This window comes from Petromyzon marinus, chromosome 29 (assembly GCF_048934315.1).
Source record: "Petromyzon marinus isolate PM22_M1 ecotype Great Lakes invasive population chromosome 29, UKy_Petmar_22M1.pri1.0, whole genome shotgun sequence".
NCBI classification, from domain to species: Eukaryota; Metazoa; Chordata; class Hyperoartia; order Petromyzontiformes; family Petromyzontidae; genus Petromyzon; species Petromyzon marinus.
In genome coordinates, this window is record NC_133695.1 from 12,574,134 (window position 1) to 12,591,223 (window position 17,090).

Genomic DNA, 17,090 nt, shown 5'->3' on the forward strand with positions numbered 1-17,090 from the left:
ACAGCAGCAGGCATCGTCAGGGTCGGGATCGATGCCCACGACCTCCTGTACACCTAGCGAGGGAGTTCACATCTCGCCTAGTTAAGTTGGGGGGGGGGGGGGGGGAACATGTTCTTTGGGTCTTTCGGTAAAGTCTCGTAGCCTATCTACGTGACTTTACCGAAAGACCCAAAGAATATGAATTCGTGCAGTCATAAAAGCTTTAAGCCAAGGGAGGGGGGGTGAGTCAAGTCGCATGGCGTCGGCCTCTGTGGAGTAAATTATCGCGGACCCTGCTGCGTGAGGCGGCGTGAGGCGGGGCGCGATTCACCGCGTACCCTGAGGCGCGGCCCGGCGCAGGAGAAAGAGGCGAGCGGGGAGCGTAGACCAAGTGAGAGGTGATGGTGGTGATGGTAGTGGTGATGGTGGTGATGGTGGTGGTAGTGATGGTGATGATGGTGGTGGTAGTGATGGTAGTGGTGGTGATGGTAGTGATGATGGTGGTGATGGTGATGATGGTGATGGTGGTGATGGTGGTAGTGATGGTAGTGGTGGTGATGGTAGTGATGGTGGTGATGGTGGTGATGATGGTGGTATTGATGATGGTGATGGTAGTGATGGTGATGATGGTGGTGATGATGATGGTGATGATGGTGGTGGTAGTGATGGTGGTGGTGATGGTAGTGATGATGGTGGTGATGGTGATGATGGTGGTGGTAGTGATGGTGGTGATGGTGATGATGGTGGTGATGATGGTGATGATGGTGGTGGTAGTGATGGTGATGATGGTGATGGTGGTGGTGATGGTAGTGATGGTGATGATGGTGGTGATGATGGTGGTGGTAGTGATGGTGGTGATGGTGGTGATGATGATGGTGGTGGTGGTGATGATGATGGTGATGGTGGTAATGGTGGTGGTGATGGTGATGATGGTGGTGGTGATGGTGATGATGGTGGTGGTGATGATGGTGGTGGTGGTGATGATGGTGGTGGTGATGATGATGATGGTGGTGATGGTGGTGATGTTGATGGTAGTGATGATGGTGGTGGTGATGATGGTGGTGGTGATGGTGGTGATGATGGTGGTGGTGGTGGTGATGATGATGATGGTGGTGGTGATGATGGTGGTGGTGGTGGTGATGATGGTGGTGGTGGTGGTGATGATGATGATGGTGGTGGTGATGGTGGTGATGGTGGTGGTGATGATGGTGGTGGTGATGGTGGTGGTGATGGTGGTGGTGATGGTGGTGATGATGATGATGGTGGTGATGATGGTGGTGATGATGGTGGTGGTGGTGATGATGGTGGTGGTGGTGGTGATGATGATGGTGGTGGTGATGATGGTGGTGGTGATGATGATGGTGGTGATGGTGGTGGTGATGGTAGTGATGATGATGGTGATGGTGTTGGTGATGGCGATGGTGGTGATGATCATGGTGGTGGTGATGGTGATGATGGTGGTGGTGATGATGGTGGTGGTGATGGTGGTGGTGGTGATGATGGTGGTGATGGTGGTGATGGTGATGATGGTGGTGATGATGGTGGTGGTGATGATGGTGGTGGTGATGGTGATGATGATTATGGTGGTGATGATGGTGGTGGTGGTGATGATGATGATGGTGATGATGATGATGGTGGTGGTGGTGATGGTGGTGATGATGATGGTGGTGGTGATGGTGATGATGGTGATGATGGTGGTGGTGGTGGTTATGATGATGGTGGTGGAGAGTGCGATGTGAGAGGAGACGGTGGTGGTGATGGTAGTGGAGAGTGCGAGAGGAGGAGGCGGTGATGGTGGTGGAGAGCGCGATGTGAGTGGTGGTGTTTGATGGTGGTGGAGAGTGCGATGTGAGTGGTGGTGTTTGATGGTGGTGGCGAGTGCGATGTGAGTGATGATGGTGGTGGTGGTGGAGAGTGCGATGTGAGTGGTGTTGGAGGTGAGTGGTGGTGATGGTGGTTGATGATGGTGGTGGTGTTTGTGTTCATGGTGGTGATGGAGAAGAGTGCGGTGTGAGTAGTGATGGTGGAGGAGAGTGCGGTGTGAGTAGTGATGGTGGTGGAGAGTGCGGTGTGAGTGGTGATGGTGGAGGAGAGTGCGGTGTGAGTTGGTGGTGGAGAGTGCGGTGTGAGTTGGTGATGGTGGAGGAGAGTGCGGTGTGAGTTGGTGGTGGAGAGTGCGGTGTGAGTTGGTGGTGGAGAGTGCGGTGTGAGTTGGTGATGGTGGAGGAGAGTGCGGTGTGAGTGGTGATGGTGGAGGAGAGTGCGGTGTGAGTTGGTGGTGGAGAGTGCGGTGTGAGTTGGTGATGGTGGAGGAGAGTGCGGTGTGAGTGGTGATGGTGGTGGAGAGTGCGGTGTGAGTGGTGATGGTGGTGGAGAGTGCGGTGTGAGTTGGTGATGGTGGAGGAGAGTGCGGTGTGAGTTGGTGGTGGAGAGTGTGGTGTGAGTGGTGATGGTGGAGGAGAGTGTGATGTGAGTGGTGATGGTGGAGGAGAGTGTGATGTGAGTGGTGATGGTGGTGGAGAGTGCGGTGTGAGTGGTGATGGTGGTGGAGAGTGTGATGTGAGTGGTGATGGTGGTGGAGAGTGCGGTGTGAGTGGTGATGGTGGAGGAGAGTGTGATGTGAGTTGGTGGTGGAGGAGAGTGCGGTGTGAGTGGTGATGGTGGAGGAGAGTGTGGTGTGAGTGGTGATGGTGGAGGAGAGTGCGGTGTGAGTTGGTGGTGGAGAGTGATGTGAGTGGTGATGGTGGAGAAGAGTGCGGTGTGAGTTGTGGTGGGGGTGGTTAGTGCGATGCGAGTGGTGATGGTAGAGTAGGATACGCTTGATAACATACTATATGCTACAACACAATGGTACCGGTTTAAACGCTGTTTAAATTATAAAATATCCAAATTGGCATCATATCAATAAGCACTTTCCCTGCACTCATCCCCTTTGGATTCCCCTCCCAATTTTCCTATCTTTTCTCCAAGTGCTGAATTGAAAAAAAACGTATTCCACGCTTAACTATTACATTTTTGATCGTGCAGTTTATTTCTGACCTCTGTGGCCAAGAACTATTTAAAAAAATAAAACATCTGCATAAATCATTTGACACTTTTTGTTCGTTCCAGAGCTAATCCTTCCGTCTGTAATGAATTGGATACCTCAAGTGGTGGGATGACATTCCATTGGCCATTGACAAAGGTGTAGGAGATTGCTTCCTTAATATTTCACAGTACACTGTTCCCTGCACTGAATTTAAATTATTCCTCTTGTCCTATGGGTTGAATAGCTCCAACCATAGTAATGTGGAATTCCCACCTTGAGCTCATAGCTATGATCAGGACATGAGCACCATTTCTCCAATGCTCATTAGAGCAGGTAACCACTGACTTTATATTCAATATTGACAAGGTCAGGCTAGGATAGTTTGCAGATTTCACAGGTTTGTTGAATACCAGCTAGTAAATTTTCTCTCATTGGCGATGCCCGGTTAAGTCTTTTTTTTAATAGAAACATTGTTGTGGTGGCTGCGGTGGTAGTGTGTGTTCATTACAGATTCACTCCACAATGGCAGACATGGCGGCTGCCACCGTCACCGTAAAGATGGAGGCGGATGGGGACACGGGAGATCCGCCGCAGGACTTTGTCAAAGATTTCCAGGAGTACCTCACTCAGCAGACCAACCAGGTCAATCTCATCTCAGGTTCCATTGGTTCTGAGACAGATCCAGAGCCTCTCAATGGAGGTGAGCATCTTGAGGTTGGACTCGAGTACAGAGTTACGGAGTTCTCCCTTTCCTTCTCACCTCACTTCCTATAATTTATAAACTTTGGGCCGTGACGTGGTCTAGCGATAGCATTCGCCATTTGTTGCAGAGGTTCATAGTTCGATTCCTGCAAGCAGCCCTGGTTATTACTGCGGTGTAGATTCACTGCAAAATACTACCAACAGCAGACATTACAGATCCCCTGATGAAAGTCGAAATGAGTAGGCCATTGTGTGCCAGCGTGGTCCAAATTTTTGTAATCCAAAAACTGGCACCGCAATTTACTCAATTGACATTACGCGTAGAAATCGTCGCCCCCTACCAGTGGTCGAATGCCCACTTGCAGGCCGGTACTGAATCATCATCCTGTGCTGTACAGCAACTACTGCTGGTCCCCCTGGGAATGAGATGAGGTGTGATGTCAGGAGCTTTGGTTTACTGAGGCATTTAAGGAGGCGTCATGTAAATGCAAAGATTGCTATTCATATTATAAATGTAAACAAATTCCAATTCGTGTGATGCAGTGGGCGATCCCTCAGCCCTGGCGGACAAGATGGAGGGCTGCCTGGAGGATGGGCTCGGCCTGCCGCTCGACGGCTACGAGCGCACTCAGGACGGGAAGCTCAAGTGCAAGTACTGTGACTACGCGTGCAAGGGCACGGCGCGGCTCGAGGAACACATGAGGACCCATACCGGTGGGCGCGGCGACGGAGCATGGCAGCTGCATGCGCAGAGCGCACGCCCCGCTCACTCTGCTTTGCCCGCGAGTAGTCTTGTTATTGTCCTCGTGGGTTAAGAGCAGCGTTTTTCAACCTTTCTCATTCTACGGAACACACTTGTGCCCGATCTTCGCAGCACCCTGAACCAAAAAAAAATCACTGTGGGCCTGGACAGATGGGATGGGACTGCTTTGTAGCTGAGAGAGATTTCGAAATCCCTTGCTTATACTCCGTGACAAAAAAATTGCCCAACTGTGTTGAGTGTATTTGTGCCTCTGTATTTTTGTCTCCGTGTTCCGTGCGTTTGTCTCCATGTCTATTTGCTCATCTACACTTCTGCAGCTGAAGGAGTTCAATGGGCCGGGGTTTGGGCTGACATCTCTCTGCTGCTGTGCTGCATCAAATGGAGATGAGGGGAAGGGAGGTGGGGGCTGGATATTCTAATTCCAATAATTCTGCGGCAGACCTGGGATTTTGCCAGGGCACACCTGTTGCGAAGAGTGGATTTGGGCAGGACACGTCATGGCTAGAAGTGATAATGGCCACTGGTCAAGAATAACGGAGTGGCAGCCAGCGAGTAGACGGAGCGATTAAATCGGTTCATGTGCTGCTACTGCACATGAACTGAGAGGTATGTGTTTGTGTGTGAAAGTGTGTGTAGCTATTAGCGCGCTGCGCTCCGAAAGCGGCAACCCGAGTTCCATTCCCGATCACGGCCAACACCAGAGATGATTATCTGACCAGGTTCTGGGCCTCCCCTAGGTCAACCCAGCCTCAAATGAGGCTGGGAATGGAACTCGGGTTGCCGCTTTCGTAGTGCAGGGTGCTAACAGCGCGCTAACAGCTACACCACTTTCACACACAAATGAGGCTGAGTACCTGGCGGTGTGTAAACATCGCCACTGGGGAGACAAAGGCAGCCAGGCATGCTGCTGACCACTCACTCCCTCGTGTGCCATGCCGGCCTTTTAAATCTCATCTTAAAACAGATTTTTTAAAAATCAGTTTATTCTATTTAGCTTCTGCTCTCTTGGCCATTCCTTATTCTTACAAGGCGCCTTGGGACATTAGTGGAAGGCGTCTTACAAATAAATGTCAATTATTATTATAGGTGCAGCTCGTGAACAGCACTTACTCCAACAGTCTGTTTCGGCTATATGGGGATCGTTATCGTTGTAATGTGTCCGTGCATGCGCGTGCCCCGTGTATTTGTCTGTCTTTGTGTCTTTGTCTTGTCTGTGTTTGTCTTGTCTGCGTGTGTCTTTTTCTTGTCTGTCTGTGTCTTTTTCTTGTCTGTCTGTGTCTTTGTGTGTGTGCAATTGTGGTTACTCATTGCGCCGCTTCCAATAAGTAAGCCAGCATCAGGACTCAAGGTAAGTGAAAATTAAACAGATTTTTCGATTTAAAGCTTTCGTGACTGCAATGATTCATCTTCTTTGGTTCTTTCGGTAAAGTCACGTAGAATGAGAATAAAATAATAAATTGATAAAATAAAATAACACAATAATATTCTCACGACGTTTTGGCCACAACACAAGCGGCCTTCATCAGGTGAAGGGACGAGACTGTCTGGTAGGACAGCGCTGGAGTGAAAGAGCCACGTTCAGATCACGGCCTTTAAGCTGTGTGAGAGGAACAAAGCGCCTTGACAAAGGAATTAGCATATAATTTAGCATTGAAATGGCTGAATGATTAGCTTGTGACTGGTCACAGAAATAGCTATGTCAAAAGTTAAAGCATACACATCCGCAGAGGCACCCCTTGTTAAAGGAATTAGCATTGAAATGCATTTCAATGCATTTCAATGCTAAATTCTATGCTAATTCGTTTAACAAGGGGTGCCTCTGCGATTGTGTATGCTTTAACTTTTAACATATCTATTTCTGTGACCAGTCACAAGCTAATCATTCAGCCATTTCAATGCTAAATTATATGCTAATTCCTTTGTCAAGGCGCTTTGTTCCTCTCACACAGCTTAAAGGCCGTGATCTGAACGTGGCTCTTTCACTCCAGCGCTGTCCTACCAGACAGTCTCGTCCCTTCACCTGATGAAGGCTGCTTGTGTTGTGGCCGAAACGTCGTGAGAATATTATTGTGTTATTTTATTTTATCAATTTATTATTTTATTCTCATTCTACGTGACTTTACCGAAAGAACCAAAGAAGATAAACAGATTTTATTTATATTTGTTACTTTGTTTTGTTTTATTTAGCATACAGTTTTTTTTTTTACACTTACATGCAAATTTACAACAATTCTTCTCATGAGTTTAACAATGCTTCCCTTTTTGGTTGAACTGTAACCCATTTCAAAACACTGATCATAGGGGTATTTAAATACAGCACAGTGTTCCCTACTTGCAAACCGTTCGACTTAGGAACGAGTCCCAGGAACCAATTATGATTGTAAGTCGAGGACTGCCTTATACATACATTCTGAATCTTTATTGTATACAATAGGGAGGTGGCTGGAAGAAGGCACCAGGTGCAGCCATTCTGTCCCAGTGTTTGTCGATGCTTTTGGCCTCCAAGAGCCTTTTCTGTAGTAATCGTCACATCACCCAGGCTCCGACTACCCTGTTGTGGGTGCCATTGTTTTAAACCGGCCATGTGGCTGAGCAGTAGAGCAAGCGGCTCTCAATCGGAAGGCTGCAAGTTCAATTCCTGATTGGCAGTTGATTCAGCCCATAAGCCCTCTGGGGTCTATACAATGATTACCGCTTTTGTGGGGAAGTTAACAGTCATTTTCCTCCAGATACTCGTCACCAAAACTGAAGCAGATGCATGGGGAGAATGTCGCCCGAGTAAGGAATCGAACCCAGGAACGTCTTGTCGAGCACAAATGTTACTACTACGCCACCCTGCCGCCCAACTGAACGTGTTACCCCACCCTTTCTCTTTGCTGTGACCGTCGGCTTTGTTCGCGCAGGAGAGAAGCCTTATCGCTGCCACCTGTGCTCCTTCGCCTCGGCCTACGTGCGCCACCTGGAGGCGCACATGCGCTCGCACACGGGGGAGAAGCCCTACAAGTGCAACCTGTGCTCGTTCCGCTGCAGCGACCGCAGCAATCTCTCCCACCACCGCAGGCGCCGCCACAAGACCTCGGGCCTGGTTGGCCTCTCGGGTCTGGCCCAGCGAGGGATCCTGGCCAACCGCCGCAGCTTGCTGGGACTCGGGGCAGCGTTCGTGCGCAGGGCTCATCACGCCTACCCAGGGCACTCGGGCTCGTTGTTGTCCGCGTCTTCGTACAACTTGCATCAGCACGGTGGAGGCGGTTACGGAGGACGACGTGCGAGCCTGAGCCTCAACATGAGCCCACCGACCATGGTGGGCATGGGCCACGGTTCCATTGCACCGCAGTCCAATGCGAGATTTCACGGGGATGACCTGGCTCCGAGTATGCGGAACTACAGTTCTCTCTCCGACGGCGGCGTCGCCCCGGAAATGAGTGAGGAGACGCCGCTTAGCCAGTTGTCGGCTCTCGCCGGGCAGATTTCCTGCTTGGTGTCTGGTGAAGTTCGCGGTACTCAGACGGCGCACGCCGACCAACGCGGTCGCGTTGGGAACATATGCGAGACGGGGAGGATCAACGAGCAGGAGGAGCTGGACTGCAGCGAGACGCAAGGGATAATCTGCAGCGAAACCGGACAGCTCATCGAAGATGGCAACAAGGATGGATTGGCATTGCAAGAACGGGACGGAAAAATAATGGAACACCTTTACGCAGCGCACAATTTGGAAATGCCTGCAAACGGTCCAGTGGTCGCTGCATCCATCAGCCTAGCCCAGGAGCAGTCTCCAGCTCATTCTAGCCCAGAGCCCCAGTCTCATCACTCAGCCCAGCACCACCACCACCAGCAGCAGCATCATCACTCGCAGCCCTCCTCGAGGCAGACATCGCCGTACCCGAACAAGCAGGAGAGTGGGCACCACCCTCCCAGTGGGTGCAGCCCGATCAGATTGACGAGCAGCAGTGAAATGAGTCTGAGAGCCAACACACCGAGCAGCACGGGAAGCCACCGGAGCACACCCGCCCTGCCCGTGCTCCAGACTCCCGGCTCCTGCCCCCCAGGGGGGCGTCTCTCCCCCATGCGTGGTCCCCCGGCCCTCTCAAACCAGGCTGACACAGAGGCCCACCAGTGCCCTCACTGTGACATATACTTCCCAGACAATATACTCTACACCATTCACATGGGCTGCCATGGCTATGAGAACCCCTTCCAGTGCAATGTTTGTGGCTACTGCTGCCACGATCGCTACGACTTCAGCTGTCACTTCGCACGAGGGCAGCACAAGCGCTGAAGATGTACGTCAAGGGAACATTGAGATTATAAAAGTAATAAAAATAAATAAGCAGGCAATACACCAATACGATACATATGTCCCTCCACATACAAATTCAAGTTTTCTTTACACATCCCATCAGCCACACGACCTTCCTTCTAGGAGTCCATAATTTCAGGAGCATATATCCAACACATGCATACTCCAGACTGGTTTTTACATTGTCTCATCAGCAGTCGAGCTTGCTTGAACCAATGTTGATGAACTGCCAAGCTAATGATTGTTGCATATTGTATGGTTTGCATCGAAGTAGGACCCATATCTAACAGAAAGGGTCCTTGCCTATACGCCTGACAGCAAGCACGTTATGCCAATGTGTTCTAAGCTTGCTGATGAGACACTAAATGTTGAAACCAGCCCATCGTTTGCTTATGTTGAACCAATGCTGTGAATATGGTCTCCCAGAAGGCCATGTGGAAAATGTGTAAACAAATACTTGGATTTTTCATCTGGAAAGACGGATATGTGAAGGAGGCATATTGTCTTCATTATTTATTGAGATTACAACTTCGATTCCTCAGCTGGTTCTTGGCTATAAACTGCTGTTAGCAGAAATACTACATTGAGCTTTAGAAAGCACTGGTGTAACGTTGACATTGTGTAATATATTTACCAACAATGCCAATGCATACAATGTTTACATGTAGTGTAGTGTGTAGGGTTAAAAATTGATGAGTTTTTTTAATGTTTGTAACAAAACATTCAGTAGTGACACGGAGGCCTTTAGTCACAGGCTGGGAGTCGCAGCCTCTTTGTTACAGTTAGTGTTTTGCAAGTGTTTGTTACACGCTGTGTATTGTCTCAGCCAAAGTAGTGTTTCGTTTGTATTCTTAGGCATGTATATTGAAGCACGGTCATTGTCATTTTTAATCTAAACAAACCTACAACCAATGCAAAACAACCACAAATTATTTTGAATGTGTAATGCACACAATTTTCATCTGCTCAGTTTCGGGAGAGAGAGGAGAGATTATGGAGAGGCACGGGAATCTAGAGAAGCAGGAAGGCAGCCAGAACCGAAGCCAATAATTGTCCAAGCTCTCTGGTCCTATATTGGGATGTTTGACCAACGCCAATAGCACTCTGTAAGTATGCATACGTAACAATACAAAAGGGTTGGAGCACGATGTCAGAGTAGTGGTTGAGTTTGGCATTCAACTGCATAATGCAACCATGGTGATGGAATTCACATGCTGCCCACCCACCACTGGATTACATTTGTAGGCGAATTTATAACCCATGAAGCACCAATGCTGCAGTGATTCACAGGCATGCTATGGTATTTTCAGAAATGGAGGAAAGCCTCCCACCCTCTTCTCTTCATTGGTCATGGCAGAGTGCAACAGATAGCTGTCATCCTCCAACTCTTGACATCTCAACTTCTTCGGTCGTGCATGCACAGTTGTGCAGACAGAGGCACACAGACACGGAAACAGAGATGCAACAAACACAGATCCCCCATATAGCCTAAACAGACTTTTGGGGAAAGTGCTGTTAGCGAGTAGCACCTGTGAAGACCACACAGACAAATACACTCAAACACAGACAGATATGATGACAGACACGGAGAGACAGACCCACAGAGTCATGGAAACAACAGCTGCCAATCGCCACTGAGTCGTGGTGACGTCACCCCGCTGATTGTGCCAGGCTAGGTGAAGTTTGAGGTCACGCGAAGTGTCGAAGGCTGGCTGGCAGGTCACAGGAAAGACCCAGGTGCCGTTGGTTGACTGAGATGAGGGGCAGATACACCACCTGTGCTCCCTACAGTGTCAACTTGCTGTTTTTTAGCCACTCGCCGCTCCGCTAATTTTTATGTCGCTCCGCTCGTTGTGAATGTCGCTCCTCTGCCCTCTGCTGTTGTTGGAGGATAACTGACCCTCCTCCATAGAGGCCGATCTTGACTCTGCTTGTAATAGTCTTCCTCAAGTCCACTAAGCTCCATTTCACCCTTTACCACAGTCCATCTCTTCTCTATCCAATGCCATATCCGGTTAGCCTGTATCCGATTCAACAAGCTGCTTGGGCAAGCGGTGGCTGGGCATGCGGGGGTATATGACCCAGCCAATGCAGCCTTCAGATCTCTCAAGAATTGTGAGTTTACACAATCCAGCCTGGTTAAATCCGGGCCAGCCCGAATGTTTCTAAACGGCGCAGATGTTCCATTCCAGGTGTCCACGTTTCGTAAGCATAGATACGGAATGGCATAACTGGCCGAGAAGACCTGCAGCTTCGTGTTGAGCAATAGACCAGGTAGCTTCCACACAGCGTTATCCCGCTGATGAAAACATAATGCCGCTCTGCTGATTCGGAGTGAGACTTCTGCCACCAAACCAGAGCTGGTCGCAAAGCACACGACCCAAATACGGAAACTAGCCTCAAACGGTGTTAGATCACAGGACGCCAAAAGGCGTGGACCAATCAGTTTCAAAGACAATGCATAGACTATATTCTTGGTTCTTTCGGTAAAGGCACGTTGAAGGGAAACAAAATAATACAATATATAAAACAATAAAATTCTCACGACGTTTCGACTGCAACACAAGCAGTCATCAGGTGTGAAAACCAATGTTCTTGCCGTTGGTTTTCACACCTGATGATGACTGCTTGTGTTGCGGTCGAAACGTCGTGAGAATTGTATTGTTTTATACATATTTTATTGTTTCCCTTCAACGTGACTTTACCGAAAGAACCAAGAATATGAATCACTGCAGTCACGAAATCTTTAAATCAAAATGTAATGCATATACTATCAGTATGTTTTTGTTTGCATTTTGACCACAAGTATTGTGGTTAATGCAGACATCATTCCTTGTAAAAGGTTTCAGTTTGGTGTTTTAACATCTTAACGCCTGTTTTGTTGCCAGAAAAAGGGGAAAACCTATTCCCATATTTTGATATTGGCAAAGGAAATCCCATGATGTATCCTTACCAATACCTTTCCCGGCACGTTCAGGGAGATGCCCCGAAAGTTAAAGTCTGTGCGTGTCCCCCTTTTTAAAAATGGGGACAATCAGGGCATAATTCTAATCCTACGTAACCTGTCCTGTGGTCCAGACAACTGTAATGTTACGAAGGGCAGCCAGCACGCAAACACCACCCTCGGCAGTTCGCTTGGAAAGTCATCTCTGAAAAGTCATCTCTGCCCGGCACTTGACTTTGTCTGAGGCTCTGGATTGCCTTTCGCACTTCCTAAACAGATGGCACATTAGCCAAGAACCCCAGCTACTTCCTCCGAAATTTGAGGCACAGAAGGCCCCAGCAGGGTCAACACGACCATGTACCATATCTGATCTGATTGGTTTCCCCTCCCTCAAGACATTCTCCGCAAACCTGTTCCTCGGGGGTCTGAGATTAACCACTTTCCTCCTTAAGGACAGTAATAGGTGTCGGATTTGCTGATAGCTTTTTATGGAATTATAAAGTTCCTTGTGGTTTTGCATGACTGAAGCATTTTCCATCTCAGCAACCCGTGACCACCACTCATCCTTGCATTGCCGAACTGCTTTCCGAACCCCTGCGCAAAGGTTGTGGTAAACCTCACTCTTGGACGTGGGATGTTGGGGATGGTGGGAGTGGGCCTGTCGTTTTTTCTCAGCTAGCCGGAACATCACCTCTCAGCCAGGGTCTCTGGGGAGATTTGGACCGCATCCCCAATGCAGCCATTTCCTCACGGCATCAGGCGATAGGGATGAAACCCCATTTGGACACGATGAAAATATTGCAACTTTCATCAGCTAGCCAAGATCAGGCTATTGCGGGTTTGAATGTGGTCCTATGTGGATGCCCACCACCCCAGAATGGCAGGCGCATCTTACAGTTGACAAGTCGATGTTCAGTGGGTAGATCAGCTCCACGATATGTCCTGGTGTCAAGGACATGTGCCTGTATTCACTGCTCCGTAACTATTTAGTCCAGCAAATGTGTTTCCTTGGACCCGGCGTGTATCCATGATGTGTGGATGCACCGATGTGTGGAACAGTGTTTTGGTAATTACAAGCCCATGACTCGCACATAAGTCTAGCAGCCTCCGACCGTTATTGAGCTAATCTGGCCTATGCCTTCCAGTTCTTTGGCCCACGTGCCTGCATCATAACCCACTCGGGCATTACATTCTTCCAATAAGATGACTATATCTCGAGAAGCCACTTTAGCCAGCACTTGGGATAGGAGATCAGAGCATGCATCCGACTCATCGCCCTTGTCTGCATCCCTCCAATGATTTTCGTTTTTGGTGGGAGTATAGGCTACCACCACAACTTGTTTATTACCACAACTATTTATCGCCACAATATCCTGGGACTCGCAGCTTCCCACACCACGCCTCCACGCTCCCACACCTCCGTCATCCTTTTGCTCTGAAGCAAAGTGACTCCCTGTTTAGCAGTTTCTTGCCTCGAGTGGAGGACTGGCCACCCTTAATTATGACTGGAGCCATAATCAGTCGACCGGACATATAGACTCGAACACTCTCACAGATATGGAAACACAAACAGACCCGAATACACTCAAACACAGACGGAAACACACTGACTCGGCCACGAATACACAAACCCACAGAATATTAGGTCATGCATACACAGACCCACAATATTATACAGGTCATGCAATTACAGACCCAATTGTATTGGCGCTCCGACATTGAGACAGACACCCAAATACACTCACAGAGACGCAGAGATATGGAGACACTCGTAGAGACAGACCTGGAGGTTCACACAAAGACACGAATACAGAGATACAGACAAACTTCACGGAGATACACAAGATACACGGAGATACACAATTGGCCATATTCTTGTCACAGATTGTGGCAGCGCCACGTCATTATGATGTTCTCGATAACATAAGTATAAGCAAGGCATTGTGCATTTACTCGGCTACAATGCTTTCCCACCTGGGGACGGAGTATTGTTTTTGGTTCAGTCTGCAGTGAAGATCTTGCAAGTTGCATAATTTTTAAAATGGGGGTCTCCATAATTTTTAAACTTCACGCACCCAGAGTATTATCTCTTAGTGTTGCGATCTGACAAAAATGTGGTTGATTTGAAACCTGGATCATAGAACTGACCATTGGAGTATTGGTAGTTCCCGATGCGTTATACCGGTAAACTGGTTCGTAACCTTGGCCATGTTGAAGGCCGTTGCGTGGTGGAGAGTGACTGTTACACTCCTTGCAGTCAAAGTGATTTAATGCTCTTGAGCATCGAGGCAATGGATACAGTGTTGTATTTGCCCATTGAGTATACACATCGAAATGTTTTTCAGAAGTATTTTTTGATGTGCTATAGAATATATTGAGTTATTGGCTCAATAGCGTTAACTTATTAACACTTAAAATGTAGTTTTTTGCAGCCAATATGATCCTTGATTAATGTTTGAGGTTAGGTCATGTAATAGGTAAAAAAAAATGTTCGTATCCCCTTAACCACCCGACATACCTAAACAAATGTAATGTTCACTTGCACGAGCGTTTAACTCTGCAGTTATTGTTTCAGCTCACCATTGAGTTAAAGAAACTCACCAGTGAGTTAAAGAACAATATTTTACAACCAAATTTAGCAGATGCGATGTTTTTCTTGCAACAGCTCAAGGTTCTTCATGTCATGAAGCCAGAAAATCAGGAAAGCTATGCATTACGTGACCCTTAAATGATGCAATCTGTTCTGCCTGTGTGGGCTGAATGCGCTCGCCCGGCCCCCCATTGACCTATTCTAACATGTGCCTCCACTCTAGTACCAGCATCGGAAGTGCTCCCGTTTAGGGAAGCGAGGTCATCGCTTGCGATTGGTCAAATTTCACCAAAACACTGTCATAATTTCAGCTCTTGTGGTTTGTTAGAGCTCATATATAAAATACTATGATATTTACCTTGGAAAAGCACAAAGACTATGCCTCACTCAAGAGCTCCAGCATTATATGTCAAGAGGAGCGATGGACAGCAGCTGCTGATTTAAGCATCAGTACTGACCGTGTGCGAGTTTGTGTCCCCAATAAATAGTCATGATTTATCGAAGTTGGTTTGATGGACATGAAATGAATGAGGGTCCTGAATTGACATGATTGGCCAATACCAATGACATTCTACGTGCTTAGCTATGGGAGAAAACCATAGAAAATCCATACAGCTGAGGGGGAGAACATAAATGACATCATTTAATGAATACTTTTAATAAGCAGACTCATTTGCAGAAGACGAGGAAACTTTTAACCACTTGTTTGAGTGTGGTTTTATAATACATTGATCTTGTTCCAGATGGTCACTCCACAATGTTTTCTTATGAACCCAAAATCTTTTGAAACAATAATCTCCCACCCATCCTCTGACTTAAACGAACCCATTTTCGAATTAACAAATGTCCGTTAATCAATTCCACAACTATTCATTCAAATGTATATAAAAAATATTATTTTAGTCTCCAGGAATTATGTTTAATTTCACAATAATCACTGATGTCCAATTTTGGTTAAATGTATAGCTGAAGGGGTTTGGCGTAGAGTTTGAATTAAAGAAGCATGTGAAGACAATCACACATAACCGTGTTTTAGGTTTTTAATTCTGGTGTAATTCACAAAAAAACACGTTATTTTATTTTACGTAGCATTGTTTAAATTAGACAATCCACATGAATAGTTACAAATGGCTGAATAATTAAATTAATTGTTGAACGGATTTTTGTTCGTTTGTTTCTCAATCCGCTTGTCCTGGTGAAGGTCGCTTTGGCAGCATGTTGAGTCGTGGCGATCCAGACCTCCCTTTCCCTGGCGACAGACTCCAGCTCTTCCTGGGGAATTCCCAGGCGTTCCCAGGCCAGTTGAGCGACGGAGTCCCGCCAGCGTGTCCCGGGCTGGCCCCGGGGTCTTCGCCTAGTATTTTTTTGTTGATTTTGAGAATTCTTCGTTAATCATAATTTCGAAATTAAACTTCAATGAATTTGCATTTACATTTTTTGACGGCAGATTTATAACTTCAAATAACTTTTACATGTGTATAAGTGGTACCTGTGCTAGTAAATACATTTTGAGTACTTGGTAGCCATGCACGAATTAATCCAAAAGTAACCGCAGTGAGAGTGAAACATGTTGGCGCCTTCTGCCATTCTCCAGCTCTCGCTACTTCTGCTGTTGCTTTATCATACACAGGAATGGTTTCTATCTGGTTTATAATTTCTAATTGTTTTTTGAGTGAGGCCACAATGATCTGGTCAAATTTATGTCATAAGACCCTCCACCACCCAACATAGCCAATATTATTCACCATAAAGGTTTTTTATTATGAATAAAAACCTTTATTATGAACGTGTACAAGTGTTTAACTTGCTATTGTTGTTTCAGCTCACCAGTGAGTTGATCAATTATGATCCCAAAATTAATTATGAACCATAAAATTGGCTGCGAAACTGTACGTGTTGAGTCTATCTGGTTTATGTTTTCAGTTTTCTTGTTTCGTAAAGTCTCGGAATGCGGATGTGTAACGCTGGTCAACGATCCACACGAATTTAAAGTGGTGCTGAACACGCAGCTCATGAAGTTGCACGAGACAGCATCGTTGTGCTGTGGCTATGCCTGAGCAGTTGTGCGTTGTTGGTATCGTATTAAAATTATTGCTGCTCTGAAAACGAGTTCTGTGGCAAATCAACATTGGTTTCGTGACTCTTAGGGCATAGGCATAGGTATGTTCATAAAAAGTAAAGGTGTGGTCCTGCGATCTGCTCAAACTCCTTCTGGTCTTCCACATTGACTAGATGTGTTGGAAAAGGAGGCCGTACCCACACTCTACCTCCGTACACGCAACCTGCCAATGAACTAATTGGTGAACCCATATATATTGTCTGATGGACAGATGCGGCAGCGGGAAGGGGATTTGAGAAAATTGCCCCATTGTATCAACTTCCGTACCGGAAGATGGAATTCAACCCACGACCTCTGGATTCCGCCGAGTACGTTATATACTAATTGTGCACGTTATAATGCACACAGTATTTCACGTTCATAAATGACCATGACTGAGGCATGGAACCAAGCTAAGTAGAATCCTGGGTCCGAATTGGTAATTAGTCATCTTCTGAAATAAGGTACTTAGCAAACTCGTTCCTCTGCAGCAGCACAGAACCCAGACACTAATATTTGTCAATAAGTGTGTAAAGATAAAGGTATTGCCTCGATGTAATGGGTAGGAGGCAGGTATGGACCGCTCCTGCCACTCCCCTTGGGGCAGAGTGGACGGTCCCACACTCCCCGCACATGACTACCCGACCTCCTCAGTTCCGTTCTGGATGCTCGTGGCAGTGCATGGCTCA

The 17,090-nt window shown here is 47.3% G+C and overlaps 1 protein-coding gene across 2 annotated transcripts; it reads left to right on the forward strand.

Moving 5' to 3' along the window:
• Positions 1 to 187: 187 nt before the first annotated feature.
• On the forward strand, positions 188 to 16,409 carry IKZF5 (IKAROS family zinc finger 5). Of its 2 annotated transcripts, none has more exons than XM_032962566.2 (4): positions 188 to 370; positions 3,502 to 3,707; positions 4,253 to 4,423; positions 7,376 to 16,409. In XM_032962566.2, the coding sequence occupies exons 2-4, from the start codon at positions 3,530 to 3,532 to the stop codon at positions 8,746 to 8,748; spliced, it is 1,722 nt and encodes a 573-aa protein (XP_032818457.1). In that variant the 5' UTR covers positions 188 to 370; positions 3,502 to 3,529; the 3' UTR covers positions 8,749 to 16,409. The 2 variants fall into 2 exon arrangements, with proteins under 2 accessions (XP_032818457.1, XP_032818456.1); XM_032962565.2 differs by having other exon boundaries at positions 189 to 377.
• Positions 16,410 to 17,090: the final 681 nt, after the last annotated feature.

Bases quoted from the DNA above. Each gene is read 5' to 3' on its own strand.
- IKZF5 (XM_032962566.2), top strand. From the start codon at position 3,530: ATGGCAGACATGGCGGCTGCCACCGTCACCGTAAAGATGGAGGCGGAT. The intron at 3,708-4,252 runs GTGAGCATCTTG...CGTGTGATGCAG, and splicing joins TCCAGAGCCTCTCAATGGAG to TGGGCGATCCCTCAGCCCTG. The intron at 4,424-7,375 runs GTGGGCGCGGCG...TTGTTCGCGCAG, and splicing joins ACACATGAGGACCCATACCG to GAGAGAAGCCTTATCGCTGC.